Below are 16,591 nucleotides of genomic sequence, written 5' to 3' on the forward strand. Positions count from 1 at the left end.
CCCTGAGGTCCAGTGATCAAAGCCTACTGGTTGTGCAGCACCAGGCTAAAGACCAAAGGTGACAGATCATCTGCTGCTGTGGCCCCCAGACTCTGGAACTCTCTCCCCCTGAGCCTGAGATCAGTGGACTCAGTGGTCTCCTTTAAAAAGCAGCTGAAGACTCACCTGTTCAGGCTTTTGTATGACCTTCTTCACCTCTCTCTCTTTATTCTGCTCTCCCCACCTATTCCACCTTCCTCAGGATCCACTGATTTCCCTCTTTCCTGTTCACTCTCTCTCTTTCTTAACATTTTTTAATCACAATTGTCTATTTTTGCTCATTTTAAATATATTTTTTAAACATTTTCTAAATGCTTTTTTATATTTTTACATTTTTTGTTTTTGTGAAGCGACTCGTGATTTTTATCTTGAGAGGCGCTATAGAAATGATATCTTCTTCTTCTTCTTCTTCTTTCCTGTCTTTCTCTCCCTTTGAGTGCCTTCAATATTTAGGCCCGAGCAGCGAAAGCGCTGCGAAGGCCTCTTGTTTTTGCTCTGATTATTATTATTTTTTGTTATTCCGTGCCCCCTTTGAACAGCTTTTTGGGGACCTTAACATACCCCAAAACTCACAATATTTTGCACACTTGTCAGGCCTGGTGAAAAATTTGATATTTTAAAGGTCCCAAAAAAATCGCAAAGAAAATGGCTGAACAGCGCCCCCTACAAAGTGAAAAAAACCCCTCTCCATAAAGCTTAGTTTATCGTACAGTTATGAAATTTGGTACACTTGTAGTACTCAACAGTCCGCACAGAAAAGTCTCTTGCAACCATGGTCAATATCAAACAGGAAGTCGGCCATTTTGGGTTGAAATGGCGATTTTTTGCCGTTTTTGCCGTTTTTAGGGTCCGTTTCTGATTGGATTGCTCGATCATTTTTCGCACGATCGTCTCAAAAATTGTGTAAAATTGCTCAGAAGGGATGGGCGAACAAAATGAGATAAGGATTCTGAGTTTTCGTATATGTTGAAGGGGCGGAGCCAGGCCTCGAAGTTTGACTACTCGCCAAAAATATTTAAATTGCTATAACTTCATAACTGAATGGAATAGAGTTACCAAACTTTCTGTGGTCATTCGTCATCCACCCACAAAGTAAATTGAAAGGTCGGATGATGACATCACACAAGCCCCGCCCCCTCAGGACCAAAAAGATCAAGTTTTACTGTGAAAGGTCCCAAATTGCCCCATTTCACTTAATCACCACAAATTTGTAGCTGGTAACTCAAGACAAGTGGGGGTTGCTTGGCGTCACTTTATGGGAGTTTTCGGCAGAGGGCGGGGCTGTGGTGGCGCGGCGAATTCAGGCGTACCGCCTTGGCCTTACGTTTGCCTCCCATTTCGTCATTTCCAAAGATATCGTCACGAAACTTCTTGTGAGTGATCCTAGTCCGGCCCCCCAAAAGATCTGATGTGAACATCTGGTGGGCGTGGCCTATTTTCTGAAATAGCGCCCCCTAGGACCATTAAAACTATTAGCCCCAAGCCATGCTTTGACTGAGGATTACGAAATTTGGTACACTAATGTGGTGTCTCAGGACCTACAAAAAAGTCTCTTGGAGTCAAGTTCAAAGTCGCACAGGAAGTCGGCCATTTTGGATCAAGTACGCGATTTAGTGGTTTTCGCACACGTTGTTTGGAGAGTGATGCTCCGTCGCCCTTTTCACCAATCTCCTTCAAACTTCTGCTATATACCCTTAAGACATAGGGGAAAAAATTCAACCGTCGGATTTTTCAAAAGTTGAAAGGTGTGGGCGTGGCTAAGCCTCAAACTTTGACCTGTCGCCACGCTACTCTTTTTTTCACAGCTCCCTACTGGACTCCTTTTACCCAATCACCAGGATTCTGTGGCAAACAGCAGTAGACAAGTTGAGGTTACTTGGTCTCCAGTACTGGCAGGTTTTGAAAAAAGGCGGGGCTTTGGGACCATGGCGAAAATCGCCATCACGCCATGGAAATACGTTTGTCTCTCATTTCTTCAGTTATCGTGATATTGCTACGAAACTTCTGGTGAGTGATCCTAGTCTGAGCTCCAAGAGAAATAGACAGCTGAATTTTGTGGGCGTGGCCTATGTTTTGAAATAGCGCCCCCTAGGACCATTTAAACTATTAGCCCCAAGCCATGCTTTGACTGAGGATTACGAAATTTGGTACACTAATGTGGTGTCTCAGGACCTACAAAAAAGTCTCTTGGAGTCAAGTTCAAAGTCGCACAGGAAGTCGGCCATTTTGGATCAAGTACGCGATTTAGTGGTTTTCGCACACGTTGTTTGGAGAGTGATGCTCCGTCGCCCTTTTCACCAATCTCCTTCAAACTTCTGCTATATACCCTTAAGACATAGGGGAAAAAATTTAACCGTCGGATTTTTCAAAAGTTGAAAGGTGTGGGCGTGGCTAAGCCTCAAACTTTGACCTGTCGCCACGCTACTCTTTTTTTCACAGCTCCCTACTGGACTCCTTTTACCCAATCACCAGGATTCTGTGGCAAACAGCAGTAGACAAGTTGAGGTTACTTGGTCTCCAGTACTGGCAGGTTTTGAAAAAAGGCGGGGCTTTGGGACCATGGCGAAAATCGCCATCACGCCATGGAAATACGTTTGTCTCATTTCTTCAGTTATCGTGATATTGCTACGAAACTTCTGGTGAGTGATCCTAGTCTGAGCTCCAAGAGAAATAGACAGCTGAAGTTTGTGGGCGTGGCCTATATTCTTAAATAGCGCCCCCTAGAGCCATTAAAACTTTCAGCCCCAAGCCATGCTTTGACTGAGGATTACGAAATTTGGTACACTAATGTGGGGTCTCAGGACCTACAAAAAAGTCTCTTGGAGCCAAGCGTAAAGTCGCACAGGAAGTCGGCCATTTTGGTGCAAGTACGTGATTTAGTGGTTTTCGCACACATTGTTTGGAGAGTGATGCTCCGTCGCCCTTTTCACCAATCACCTTCAAACTTCTGCAATACACTCTTAAGACATAGGGGAAAAAATTCAACCGTCGGATTTTTCAAAAGTTGAAAGGTGTGGGCGTGGCTAAGCCTCAAACGTTGACCTTTCGCCATTACTTTACTTGACTTAATAACTCCCATGTGCATGATCAGATCTTTTTCGAACTTTGTCTGTGTGATCATTGACCATATCTGTAAACAATGACAATGTGGACAGCTGACATCACCTAAGCCCCGCCCCCTGACTACAGGAATTTATTTTTTATGCTGAAATGCCCATATTTGTCCCCTCTAATTTAGTCAACATGACCCTAAGGTCATGCACTGTCTTCATGATGCTGTAATGACCATTCAGATCTGATAGCTTTCCAGAAAGGGAGGGGCTTTGATGCCATGGCGAATTCTGGCGTAACGCCGTAATCTTAATATTCAATTTAATGGTGAGCTCAGAGGGGATGCTGAGTCAGGGTGAGGTGCAGACTAGGAGGCCATTCGCGGTTTCTGGTGTCGGGGTGGTTGACGTTTCTGTTCTGTCAGACGTGCACTGGTGCCCCGGGCTGCCGTCCAGACCGGAGCGGCGCGGAGCTGCGAGGGCCGAACGACGCTGCTTGCAGCTTTAATTGCTCTTCTTTCTGCTTCCTGTCAGTGCTCCTGTGCTTTTGCCTTTCTTTTTTTTTTCCATTTTCCATTTTGGTCTGTTTTCCTCCCTTTAAACATTTTCCATTGTCTTTCCTTTCTGCTTCCTTTTGATGTTTAGATAGAAAAACAACGTCACTTTCAGAAGTGACGATAAAAGCTTTTATGAAGCACGCTGCTTCTTTCTCTTATTGGAGCCACTAGGATAACTCCATTTCATGCTTCATGTTTTGACTATCGCTTTGGGTTTGTTACGAACGCTCCCGCGTCTCTTCTTCTTTTTTGTGGTCTTGTGGCACTTGGCAAACAAGAATTTGGTACATTACCACCACCAAGTGGATTGGAGTGGAATGACTACCAATCACTTCCTGTTTGTGCAATAGGAATAGTCCATTGTGGCATTAACAGAGGGGTGCCAGCAGTCAGGGCTAGGGGGCCCCCCAACAGAAGGGGGCCCCAGGCAGCCACCGACTTATGCCTAATGGTAAAACCGCCACTGTTTGTACAGTAATGAGAGATAAAACCCTCCAGGGTGTGCTATAGAGTTAAATATCAAAACAACACACATTAAGCAGAATCTACAGAATCAAACTAACTTCAAGTTCTCGTTGATTTCCTTTATCTGTGACCTGTTGGGTTTTTCCACACGTGAGCACAGTAAGTCTCTTTATGCTTCCTAGAAATAAACAAATCCTGTTTCAAAGATGTGCTAGAACCAAAGTAAGCAGAGACGTCTCGAACAGTCCCCATCTGAGACAATGGAACAAAGGAAACAGATATAGCTTCAATGCAGAGGAAGCTCCAGCTGTGCATACTGTGTAATATTCCCATCCAACACCACCCAAAGCCTCGGCCGCTTCCCAGTTTGTCCGTACGGCCCAGACCGAGACTTTTTCCATTTTATTGATGCCTAACAAAGAAACTCGTGTTGAAATGCTTTGATAAACCTTGTAGTAGAGTTAGAATGGCTTATGTCTGCAGCTCAAAGGTCAGCATTCATCAGCACCACTGCTGCCGTTCTCTTGTTTGGTAACTGCCTGTTAAATTGAAGGGAAAATGTGCTGCGGAGGCAAATGAGGTAAATATTTAATCTGATGCCATCTGTTAATGTGGTCTGGCGTTAACTGTTAACAGTCCCAGACAGAAATCAGACGACGTGCTACGACTTTCACGTTGGTTCAAGCGAGAGTTCTGGTGTCTTCCAACGGGTTTGTGTAGAAACACTCTTTGAAGAACCTCAGTTTAGAGAAACAAAGATGCCCTCTTAGCAGGGTTCCGACACCTCTGCCAATTCAAGTTTGTTTCAAGCACTTTCAAGGTGAGTTTTCAAGACTTTCCAGCACCTTGAACTGATGTTAGGTGGTTAGGACTCGATGTACCATGAAAGTCTGAAATATTACAAAGCGCCCTTTCATGGGTAGTTTGCTGATGTTTTGTTTTTTAGGCCAAAACCTGTAAGTTAAACATGTTGTCCACATACAAGTCGTGGCCGGAATTGATTAGGACTTAATGTGTTTTAATTTCTATTTAAAAATTTCCTACTTAAACACTCGCACATGTCACTGTGCTGGGATCAATTTAAATTATACCACATTAAAATCAAGATTCAAACCTTTTCAATGACAAACAAAACAAAATGTCTGCAACTCAGGGTTCGCTGTGCCACTCTGCTTCCTGCATTACCCCTGAAAGATGAGGCTCTTCATCATTGGTCTCTGCTTCACATGCAGCTCACAGCGAGCCGGCTCTTATGTAACCAGCAGCCATTGTTCTGTGCTGGCATGGGGGGCGGGGGGGGGGGGGGGGGCGCTGAGGGTTTAAAGCATGAGGAGGCAGAAATAAAGCCTACAGTGGGATTTATAGTTAAACTTTAGGGATTTATCACTACACACAGTGCTTCATTACTCTATGTGCATGGACGTAATTTGGGCGGGGGGGGGGGGGCACGTCCCCCCCACTTTGTCCAAAGATAAGTTTTGACCCCTGCACTTTTTACCATCCCAAAACAATATTACGCTATATTAAATTGACACCCATGACTGTTGAGCTCTAGGACCAAGCAGAAAACAACCGTTTGAGTTGAAGATAACCCCCCCCCCATGCCCCCCCACCCCCCCACCCGTGTCCCCCCCACTTCTAAAGTGCAAATTACATCCATGCTATGGGTAATTTACTGATGAGTGTTCCTGACAAACAGAAGCTCGTGTTTGGGGGGGGGGGGGGGGGGGGGGGTATGAAATGAGCACAAGAGAACGTCTGATTCAGAGCAGTGACGGGATTAGAAGCAGGGAACACCCACAGCTGCACAACATGACTCGAAGTCCGCCCGATCTGATTAAACTCCTGAGTGGTTTATGAGCTTATAAGAAGGCTCGCCTCTGATTTCTCTCTGTAAATGATTCTCAAACGACTGCAGTCGCACCGAGTCACGTGTGTACATGTAGCAGTCCGACGCTGGCCGAGTCTCAAAGCTGAAACCTGATGGGAACAGCGTGAACAAATCAATAAACAAACACCAACAAACAACATTTTGTCTTGTTCCTCTGAATCGACCGACATCGTCTCTGAAACACGTGTGTGTGTGTGTGTGCGTGTGCGTGTGCGTGTGTGTGTGTGTGTGGGTTGCAGCTATCCTGAAACACATGAATCCTCACACAGACCGGTCCAAACCGGTCTGGTTTTTTTCACCGAGCACGTGTCTGACTAAACGAACCCTCTCAGCGGCTCAGACCTGGGCTCTAGAGGACGTTTTCTGGCTGTGTGCACTTGCAGGAATAAAGAACATTTAAACTTCTTGCTTCCTCATTTCGAACATGTTGACGTGGATGTTTTTCCTCTTACGGAGCACTTTTTTGTGGTTTTTTTTTTTTGACCCTGGAGCGTAGAGCTGCAGCTTAACCCCCTCCTGCCTCACAGAAAACAGGAAGGTCTGGTCAGCGGCAGTGTGGCCCTCCGCTCCTCCTGTGAGCTACAAGCTAGCATCCTGGATCTCTTCTCCTAAAATCTGAAAAACATCAGATATGTCAATAAACATATTTACTTTTCTCTGTTACCAATGCCTAAAACCCAAAACATTTGCAGGTTTTAAAAGCTTCCTGGATGTTTTCCTTGTACGTTTATTCTACGTGAAAACCGGCTGTAACTGAGACACCATCCCTGGAGTCCATTTCAGTATTATTTCTGCTTCACCCTCAGCTCATAAACAAGTTTACCCATCCCCTCTCCGTCCTCACTCACCCCATGCCCTTTCCCCTCATTTCTCCGGCTCCTCCCATCACCTAAATTTTAGTCGACACAGACAATCTTCTTTTCATTCTTCCCATGTTCAACCAAACATCCTGGAGCTCAACACTGATGCCTGGAAACGGAGTAACGTGAAGGTCAGCTGAGGAAAAACACGGTCTCCTTTACACCGTTTCACCACCGTTCACTCCCTGCAGATCACCAGCACACTGTGTTCACATCAGTGAGCAGCTCAGCCGAACTCTGCCTGCACGTGATCAACACACACACACACAGAGAGAGAGAGAGGACCAGACGGTGGGACTAGAATCTACAGATCAGATTTATGGAACCATGTCTAAATAAAGACAAACAGCTGCTAAATACTAAACCACACCTTTTATTCCTGGAAGCAAACGGTTTTCATTAGAGGGCACGTGCTCAGCTTCAAGTCCAAACGTTTCTGACGCTCAGCCAGAGTTCGCTCGCCCTCCAGGGTTGCTAAAGGTTGCTGTGTAGCAAGACTTATTTATGCCTTGTTGTGGAAAAACTAGTCGTCTCCTCATAGATTTCTTCTGCTTTGCTATTTTTGGCAGCCAAATGTTTCGGATCAGCGAGCACATTTCAAAATCAGACAAAGATAACCCGAGCAAATACAAAATGTTGTTTAGAAATACTTCATTTTTATAGAAACAGGAGCTGTTCCAGCCAACCTGGTGTACAAGTAATCGCCCCGAAACCCAAATACAAAGTTCACTTGTTATTTTAATGCATTTGCAGTGGTCTCTGGTATAAATTAATGCCTTGCCAGTGGGCCTCCGTGGGAAAACAAGCTCTGGCGCTCTTAGTCTGATTAGATGGGAGCATAAAAAAGTAGGACTTAGAGTGCTTCTTGCTTTTATTTCCTGATATGCTAATGATTGGCTAATGACAACGTAACTCTTCCACAGCCTCCAATGTTTTATATCCACTAATAACACAAGCCTGAAAGAGTTCTGCCATGTTGCTGATGCTAACGGTTAGCTTCTACTAGCCAAAATGTGCTCTGCTCTTTCTTGGAGGCTTAATAGGGCTTAATCAACAATTCCCTTCCTGTCAGGAACCAAGATGGCCGAGTCCATGAAAGCTAATTTTCAGTGTGACCATGGACGTAGTTTTGACTTTAGAAGTGGGGGGACGCGACCGGCAGGACCAGGGGGGTCTTTACAGTAAGTATACAGCAAATATGTGTAAAACTACAGGCTCTTTTATGCAACGTCAGGTATGCAGAACTGTCAAGTACACAGGTGGCAGGAACGTCCAATGACACGTTAGCAAGTATCAGCAGAGCCAATAGATGAGCTTATGGACAGTTCTAATGGGAAACAGGCTTTAACACAAGTGGTTGTTTTCCACTTAGTCATAGTGCTCAACCAGTGTATTTAATTAAGCATAATGTTGTTTTTGGCTGGTAAAAAGTGCAGAGGACGTAAATTTACCTGGAAAAAAGTTGACTTCCCCCCCCCCCCCCCAACTACATCCATGAGTGTGACATAAATCTGTTCGGTTTTTTTAATCCAAGCGTTTCCTCGTCTATTTTTATCAACGGCTAATGCAGGAAATACACTATTTTCATGTTTAGCTCAAACTCAAACTCAGAGTGATGATTTTATTTGTAAAATAGTGAAAAATATAAAATAAAAAAATGTGTCTCAGTGAACTTGCTCTTTAAGAACCGGTTGTAACTCCCAGAAGATATGTGTGCTTATTAAAGCGGTAATGAATTATCTCCCGGTTTTCTTTACAAAATAGTGATAATTCAGCGAGTGGTCCTAAAGAAGCCCCAGACCATCACACTACCACCACCATGTCTGAGCGTAGCTATGATGCTTTAGTGTTAGCTTTACTGCAGATGGAATGGGACACACACCTTCCAAATGGTTCCACGTTTGTTGCATCAGAACACAAAAACACTTTCCCAAAAGCTGCTGCTTAGCAAGAGTCCGAATCGTCTTTGTTGTTGCTTTTGGTCCTCAGAGGTTTTGACCTTGGAACTCTCCCATGGAGGCCATTTTGAACTCCACTAAGAACAACATCCGTGTATAAAAGTGACATGTATGTGATAACAACAGTCTCGTGACCCTACTAATCCCAGCAAAAGATCATTTGATTGTTAAGTTGATTTGAAGAAACAGAACAGGCGCCCACATGCAGAGATCCAGGCACGTGAAGCAGAGCGGTGGAGCTTGTTCCTGCAATCATCCGCAGCAGCAGGAAGGATGTTTACCTCTTTAGGGAGTAAAAAGATCCAGAGGCGACACATTAAATGAGCTGGATAAATAATAAAAACAGTAAAGATGTTTACGAGTCAGAGGTAGTTTCATCATCTAAAATACTTCCATTTAACTCATTAGACAACAACCCGCAATCCCGTCGGTCTGTTTCAGAATCAGAATCAGAAGGTTTTGTTGCCATAGGTGTGCCAAGTCACAACATTAGGAAATTGCTGCAGTATTTTGGTGCAGAAGGTAAGATAGAAAAAAATTAATTGAGAGATAAGCAAATATAAGAACTAATAAAACACTCATGATAAAATTATTCATGTAAAAAGTGGCAAGAATTAGAGAAGCAGCTATCTACCCCGTGTAGGTACTTATCCGAGTGTTTGCTGAATGTTTCAAGCACAGCATCGGGTCACGTGACTGGGACCAATCGACTTGAGTGGGCTGCCCTAGGATTTTCATTCAAAAGTCCAACTGCAGAGGGGAAGAAACAGTTTTTGTGGCGAGAGGTTCTGGTCCGAATGGATCTGAGCCTTCTGCCAGATGGGAGCGAGTCGAAGAGACTGTCCAGGGTGACACGAGTCAGCTATTATCCGACCTGCACGCCTCAGTGTCCTAGAGGTGTACAGGTCCTGTATGGAGGGGAGTTTGCAGCTTACTGCAACTTACAAAACTTGCAAGTCGGTTATTTTCCCAAATGTTAAAACTTTAGATTAAAAATATGACTTCACAGGAAAATTATTAATGCAAAAAAAGTTACTATTAGGTCCATGCAACCCTGGTTCTGTAGAGGATCCAAGCAAAGTTGCTGCTTTTTGTGAAAAGTCTGTTTTTACTGTAACTCAGTGAAGGTCAACAACAGCTGGGAATTTCTTCAAAGCACAGGCAGCACCAGGAAGGCGTTGTTTTTAGCTCAAATCACAGCTATTCCCAGGAATTTAGCACTCTTTCTGTTGCCTGCAAAAAGTCAACTTCAGACAAAGTATTTAAGAACAACATGCTCTTTAATGCCTTACATAGAAGAACGCACTGTTTCTTTTTTATTTTCTGGAAATCAAAAATAACTGCAATGGACTGGCTCTCTGTCCAGGGTGTACCCCGCCTGAATGCCCATTGACCGCTGGAGATAGGCACCAGCCCCCCCGCGACCCTGCGTGGACACAGCGGGTTCAGACAATGGATGGATGGATGGAAATCAAAAATAAGGTCAGAACAGGAAAAAATACATGTTCTCATGAGTTTGTGAGCATCACATTATTCTACGAAAGGTTATTATCTGTTATGCAAATACAGAGAAAGTAAATTGAGAGAGATATAATGTGATCACAAATAAATTAAATCAATGAAAGAAAGAGTGAAAATCTCTACAGTTCAAAGGTTTAAAGGTCTTTTGTGTTCTAGAACAATCACTAAGCACATTAGCTGTTTGTATTCCAGTCAAAACACGTCTAATCAAAGCGGTTTCACGTTTAGTTAAACATCGTCCTGGTAGACAAGCATACTGTGTTGTTTTGCTATGCTGCAATGGTGAATCAGAGAATTGTACATTTTGTACTCGACCTAAACACTTCCAAACTGAAAACGGCGTCAGGATAAAAAAATAAAATTCCGTAGGTTTTAGCAACTCGAGTACATGAATCCACCAAAAAGGAGGGTTTGAGATTTAAATTAGAACAATTCTTCATGTTTGTTCTTTTATTTTTCTAGGAAGATATCAAAAAGGACGCATCTGATTGGCCAGTTCCTGTTGTGGGTGGGGTTTATGCGTAGCTACAAATACACTGCTCTCCTCTATCACGGTACACACCCAGAGCCAAAACGATTCAAACACGTACAGTAAAACACAGACGGATCCTACACGGACTTCTACAGGTAATGTATACATTATTACGATCGTATTATTAGCTAGTAGCTTAGGTAAATGGGTTGAATGGGGAAAACGGAGTGTCATTTGGCACGTGCGCTTGCGCCTTACGCAGTTACTGCTGCCGGTTTTAACAAAACACTGGCAGACTGGTGTCACTTGTTTAGCACACGATATTTTCTTGTCTTTAACTGTGATGTATAACAAGAACAGTCGTTTTCTAATAATTATTTCCTCATTTACACGATGATTAACGAGCGTGTCAAAACGCCGGCTCACTTCCGGTATGACAAATTAAAACAACCTAACTTTCTTTTTACAAATTTCAGTGCGAATTTTCTTTAGTTTAAATACAGATTCTGTTTCATATTAATATTGAATGAAATTATTAACAAAATATCTTAAATTTAAAACTGTGTTAATGGTTTTTAAAATATTCGAACTGTTATTGTGAAGGTCTTGCGGCGTTTCCGCCGGCTGTGTAAGCCGGTAGAGACGTTTCATCATCTGCTAAACCCGCTCAACGGGAACACCTTGTGGACTGATTATCGCTTTCCATGCTGTCTCAGCTTTAACCAGCTCCGTATAAACTCTAACAATAACGTGTAAACGGCAGTTATGTGTTTTATTTCACAATTTAGCTCATCAGTCGTTAACGAGGTCAAATACGGTCTGTTGCTTGCAGCAACGCCTGTCTAGCCTCTGTTCTAGGATCAAACCACCAGATAATCCGGATGAAAATTATGTAGACACCTGTAGCTTTTTAATCCACCTTTCTGCCAGGTATGTTCTCACCCAGTAACAAAACCATATTCTCAGTGTCCCTCCTTTGTCCCCCAGATCAGATTAAATCATGAGTAAGGACACAGAGATCGACATGGAGGAGGTGAAGCTCAATGAGGTGGACCCTGAGAAGCAGCCCATGACCGGAGACGGTCCACCGGTGAGTGAGAAGAACGGCAGCGTGAAGCTGAAGGTCCCTGAGGATGAGGTCACATTCACCGGCCTATCCAAGGATGAGCTGATGAAGGTCGCGGGCACTCCAGGGTAACCGCTCACAACCATCACACAACCAAAGTGTGTTTGTGTGTGTGTGTGTGCCCATCTAAACACTTCCCGTTGTTGGTGCAGGTGGGTGCGAACCCGCTGGGTGCTGCTGGTCCTGTTCTGGTTGGGCTGGGTCGGCATGCTGGCTGGAGCGATTGTAATCATTGTGCAGGCCCCTCGCTGCAAACCCATCCCGGAGATGAACTGGTGGAACGAAGGACCTCTGTATCAGATCCCTGACCTTGATGCCTTTTCTGAAGGAATGGAAGGTAAAGTGCGTTTGGTTTTAGAGTAAACGACCCAGTCTTCTGTTTTTGTGTCAGGATTCAGAGGAAGTGTGGGCTGATTCATTCGAGGGGAGTCTTGTGACTGTGTGTGGAGTTGCCTCCGCTCAGTATCGCCTGTATCAGCCAGCTTGATACTAAACTGCTGACTTGGCTGGCACTGAATGACTTAACGGCCAAAGGGACACGAAAGAAGAGCGAGTCGTCTCTTTAGACCTCCTAATCAGATCCGAGTTGAAGTTGAGCAACCTTGTACTTTAGTACGCGTGCTTCCTTAACACCTTATTACTTTATAATACAGGTGTATTATCTTTAATGAGGGGACGGTAGGAAGGACGGAATGTTCTGAGCTCGGAGTGAATTAAGGGGGAACGCTTGTTCCCAGCAGGCTTTGGGAAGGACTCCAAAACCCACACGTGACCTGATTGTTCCGGCATAAAAAGGACCTCCTTGTGCTCCAGTGGCCAGCAGAGGGTGTGGATGCTCGTTCACATCACACACTCCTGCTCTAAGTCAATACTGGTCTCTAAAACAAAGAAAGCTGCTCCGTTCACCCCTAATGTCCACTCGTAGCCTTTTAGACCCTGCTGCTTCTCACACGTCAGCTCTAGGTCTCATTGTTGTTTGTTTGTTTGTTGTTTTGCCCGATGTGAAATTCTTACTGGCGTGGAACATCCATCGACGTGTTATTTGATTTGTCCTGCATTAGGCCTGGAAGCTAAGTTGGACCACCTGACCCAGATGAAGGTTAAAGGGCTGGTTCTGGGTCCGTTCCACACCGTCCAGGCTGATGAGCCCAACACGCTGGAGCTGACACAGATCAACCCCACCCAGGGGACGGAGAAAGCCTTGGTGTCTGTGCTGGCCAAGGCCCACAAGAAGGGTGGGTTGTTTTCCTTTAAAGGCCCAGCTTTGGTGAAATTCTACCCCCCCCCCCCCCAGACGTTTACTGTTGGTTTATTCTGTTAAAGGTATTTCTGTGGTGCTTGACCTGACGCCCAACTACCGGGGATCCGCCCCCTGGTTCACCGACAATAACAACGATATCGTGGACAAAGTCAAGGTGAGACACCGTTGTGAGTAGCGATGGGTACCGAATTCGTTACTTTTTAAGGTATCGACCGAATTCCACAGTACCGACTGAGCACCGATTCACGTCATTTGAAACGGTGCCTCGTTTCGGTACACGTCCTTCATAACGAGAACTTGCCTAGACAGCTGCGCATGCGCAAGAGCGTTATGTCGTCGGTCGCTGCGAGCCAGTTGTAAACAGAGCAGCATGGTAGAAAGAACACACGCTAACGCTTGGGTCCACTTCACTAAATGTGATGGGTAACTGGGTGATGATGAAACCAGCGACAACGATCTAAGTGAGACATCCTCATGTTAATCTGCTCCGGTAGGTAAATAAAATGTTTAAGATAACGTTAGCTTGATATGTTAGCTTCCGTTCCGCTAATGGTGCGTTCGCTTTCTCCTCGGAACTCCGAATTTCCGACTAGAAGAACATGAACGCGCTCTAAAGTTTGGCTTCACTTTACTAAATGCGACGGGTGATTGGGTGAAGATGAAACCAGCGACAACGATCTAAGTGTGAGGCATCATCGTTTTAATCTGCTCCAGCAGCTAAATAAACAGTTTAAGATAACGTTAGCTTGATATGTTAGCTTCCATTGCCACCATTGTTATCAGCTAATGGTGCGTTCGCTTTCTCCTCGGAAATTCTAACTTCCCAGTAGGAAAAATCAAATGAAAAAGGACGGCAAAAGGAATGAAGATACACAGTAAATTTAGTTCACAGTAAAGATGTTTGCTTCAGTTTAATTATCAGCTTATAAAACTACAAGGACGATGTTAAAATACAAACTTGTATGTTATTTATCGTGATATTTATCAAATATGGTTATATATTGAGAAAAATATAATTATAAAAGAGAATTAAAATATTAAACAATCAAAAGTATCTAAAATTGGTACCGTTAAGTACCGGTATCGATTCCTAGGTACCGGGAATTAGTACCGGATCGAATCAAATGTCAAAGGTACCCATCCCTAGGTGTGATGGATAACTGGTATAACCTAGTGGAGCTGCTGTGGCTGAAATGCTCGTATCCTCTTCAGGCTGCAGCGGAGTACTGGATGAATTTGGGCGTCGATGGCATCAAGGTGTCAGGTTTCTCTCTCGCCTCAAACTTCACCGACTGGCCCAAACTGCAGGCCGCCGTCCAAGGGAACCGCACCGAGGACACGAAGAAAAGGTGAGCGCCTCTTCCTCCTCTTAGCCGCGTGAGCAGTCGGTGCAGAAAATCCGGTTTGTGTCGTTTAGAAGAATGTTTGGAGGCTGAGGCCAGCACGCTGTTGGAAGTTTGGGTTGGCTCGTTTTTAGGCAGCTCGGTCTGAGAATCGCTGGAATAACAGCTGACCGGGATCAAAGGCATTCCACTGGCTGAGGTTAAACGGTTGGTCAGCCAGAAAAAACAACAGGCCAGTCATGGTTTTCCACCGTCAGGGTGCTGCGACACCTAGTGGAGAAGCGTTTAAAAGTTTCTCTCTCTCTTTGTAAATAACCAACGGAGCATTTCCTTGTCTCAGAGCGCTGATGGGTGTGGTCCAAGGTCTTTCAGCCACACAGGTGTCTCAGCTGGTCAACTCCACTGGTGCGGACCTCATCCTTCCTGACCTCCTCACCAGCACCGGCGACAGTAAGTTTTCTGTTGGTCAACGCCCTTTTCGTCTTGAACGTGAATTCTGACTCGCTTCCTGCGGTCGTCCAGATGTGCAGCGCATCAGAGACGTGGACGCTCTTCACTCCCAGCAGAGAAGTGTGGCGTGGGGCGTCGGTGCCAGCAAACTGGAGCGTCTGTCTAAACTGGCGACGTCTCCGAGCCTGATCCGTCTGTACCAGCTGCTGCTGTTCACGTTACCCGGAACGCCGGTGTTCACCTACGGAGATGAAATCGGCCTTCAGGCGGGAGATGTAAGCCAGGAACATTTAACAGTCGTGCAGCTAGTCCACCATATGACCTTCATTTGTCCTCCAGGGCTCAGAAAGTCCTAAAATGATTTGGGACTTGGATAAAGAACCCTCCAAAGAAGCTCCCGTCGACGAAGCAGCAGAGGTAAGACTAGATTAGACGACCACTGATCTGCTCTCAGGTATCCGCAGCATGTTAAAGTCTCCTCCCCTCACGTGAACAGGCCAATCGGACGGAGCACATAGCTGTAAGGACGTGGTTTAAATCCCTCAGTGACCTCCGAGGCAAAGAGCGTTCCCTTCTCCACGGAGACTACTACCCTCTCTCCTCCTCCGCCTCATCCCTCGCGTTCCTCCGTGTCTGGGACCAGAGTGAAAGATACATCACAGCCTTTAATTTGGGAACGCAGCCCTTAGAACTAAAGCTTAGCCTGTCTTCAGGTGAGTCACGGCTCTGCGCTAACACCTGGCTAACCTGCTGTAGCCATCTTCTTTTTATTAATCCGGCTGATTTTGTGTCTGCAGATGAAGTGAAGCTACCGGACGTAGCTAAAGTGAAACTGACCACTGATAAAGAGTTGGAGGAAGACTCTTTAGTGAGCCTGGCCTCGCTCACATTAGGACCAGAGCAGGCGGTGCTCCTGCAGTTTCCTTATTCGGGCTGAAGATGGCGCCAGATGAAGGAACGGGCCCCGCAGCTCAGATCAGTTGTCATGAAAAAGCTCAGTAGCAGTGTCGATCCATAGGAACAAGGCCACATTTTATTTTTTTACGGCGCTGTAACTGTGTTGGGAAAGCAGGAGGGGAAAACTGTTCAGAAACCTTTTAAAGTGTGACGTGTTTTCCTGTTTTTAAGGTGGCGTTGTCCGACTCGCTGTTCAGACGTGTGACACATTCCTCTGTTCGTAGGGCATTCCTCTAGCAGCTTTCATTATTGTTATTTAAAAGTTTCCATGGACGGGTTTCCTCCCACAAATGTACGTTTTACTCTGGGCTCGAGGAGAACAGCGCTGAACACCAATAAACTGGTCTGGACTGACTTCTGTGAGCTCTCTCTCTTTTTAAACAAAGTTACAAGCGTTGTGTTTGTGTCTGGGCTGGAGATGATCTCAGATGAGATGTTTACTGTTGTTTCGGTGCGTACGGGTGTGTGAAAGTATGTCACAGATGTTGAGAGGAAACGCTGATCTGTGCTATCACCACCCAGTGGTTTCAGAGGCACACCAGGCTACATAAAGAGTAGCTTTTCTGTTATAGCCCATTTATAAATGCTTGTCGAGTTCATAACTTTAATTTTTGGGTTTAACGTGTTCGTAAGAAGTAGAC

General features: G+C 45.0%; 2 protein-coding genes across 2 annotated transcripts in view; both read left to right on the top strand.

Annotated features, from left to right (window-relative positions):
- Window positions 1-10,282, top strand: part of LOC139062742 (aspartate, glycine, lysine and serine-rich protein-like) — a 23,216-nt gene extending 12,934 nt beyond the window's left edge. Inside the window, exon 3 of the mRNA XM_070544406.1 lies at window positions 10,187-10,282. The gene's annotated coding sequence lies outside the window, so the exon portion shown is untranslated. The remainder of the gene's footprint in view (window positions 1-10,186) is intronic.
- On the top strand, window positions 10,183-16,304 carry slc3a2a (solute carrier family 3 member 2a). Its single transcript, XM_015952380.3, has 12 exons — window positions 10,183-10,302; window positions 10,804-10,968; window positions 11,801-12,007; window positions 12,092-12,276; window positions 13,001-13,174; window positions 13,263-13,354; window positions 14,413-14,549; window positions 14,884-14,993; window positions 15,066-15,268; window positions 15,333-15,410; window positions 15,490-15,706; window positions 15,791-16,304. The coding sequence occupies exons 3-12, from the start codon at window positions 11,814-11,816 to the stop codon at window positions 15,928-15,930; spliced, it is 1,530 nt and encodes a 509-aa protein (XP_015807866.1). The 5' UTR covers window positions 10,183-10,302; window positions 10,804-10,968; window positions 11,801-11,813; the 3' UTR covers window positions 15,931-16,304.
- The last annotated feature ends 287 nt before the right edge of the window (window positions 16,305-16,591 follow it).

The sequence above is a fragment of the Nothobranchius furzeri genome, chromosome 14 (genome assembly GCF_043380555.1).
Source record: "Nothobranchius furzeri strain GRZ-AD chromosome 14, NfurGRZ-RIMD1, whole genome shotgun sequence".
Lineage (NCBI taxonomy): Eukaryota > Metazoa > Chordata > Actinopteri > Cyprinodontiformes > Nothobranchiidae > Nothobranchius > Nothobranchius furzeri.

What these genes read in the sequence shown, in the direction of transcription:
- slc3a2a (XM_015952380.3), top strand. Translation starts at nt 11,814, where the DNA reads ATGAGTAAGGACACAGAGATCGACATGGAGGAGGTGAAGCTCAATGAG. An exon ending in CTTTTCTGAAGGAATGGAAG is followed by an intron (nt 12,277 to 13,000) that starts GTAAAGTGCGTT and finishes GTCCTGCATTAG; the next exon opens with GCCTGGAAGCTAAGTTGGAC. An exon ending in CCGTCGACGAAGCAGCAGAG is followed by an intron (nt 15,411 to 15,489) that starts GTAAGACTAGAT and finishes TCACGTGAACAG; the next exon opens with GCCAATCGGACGGAGCACAT.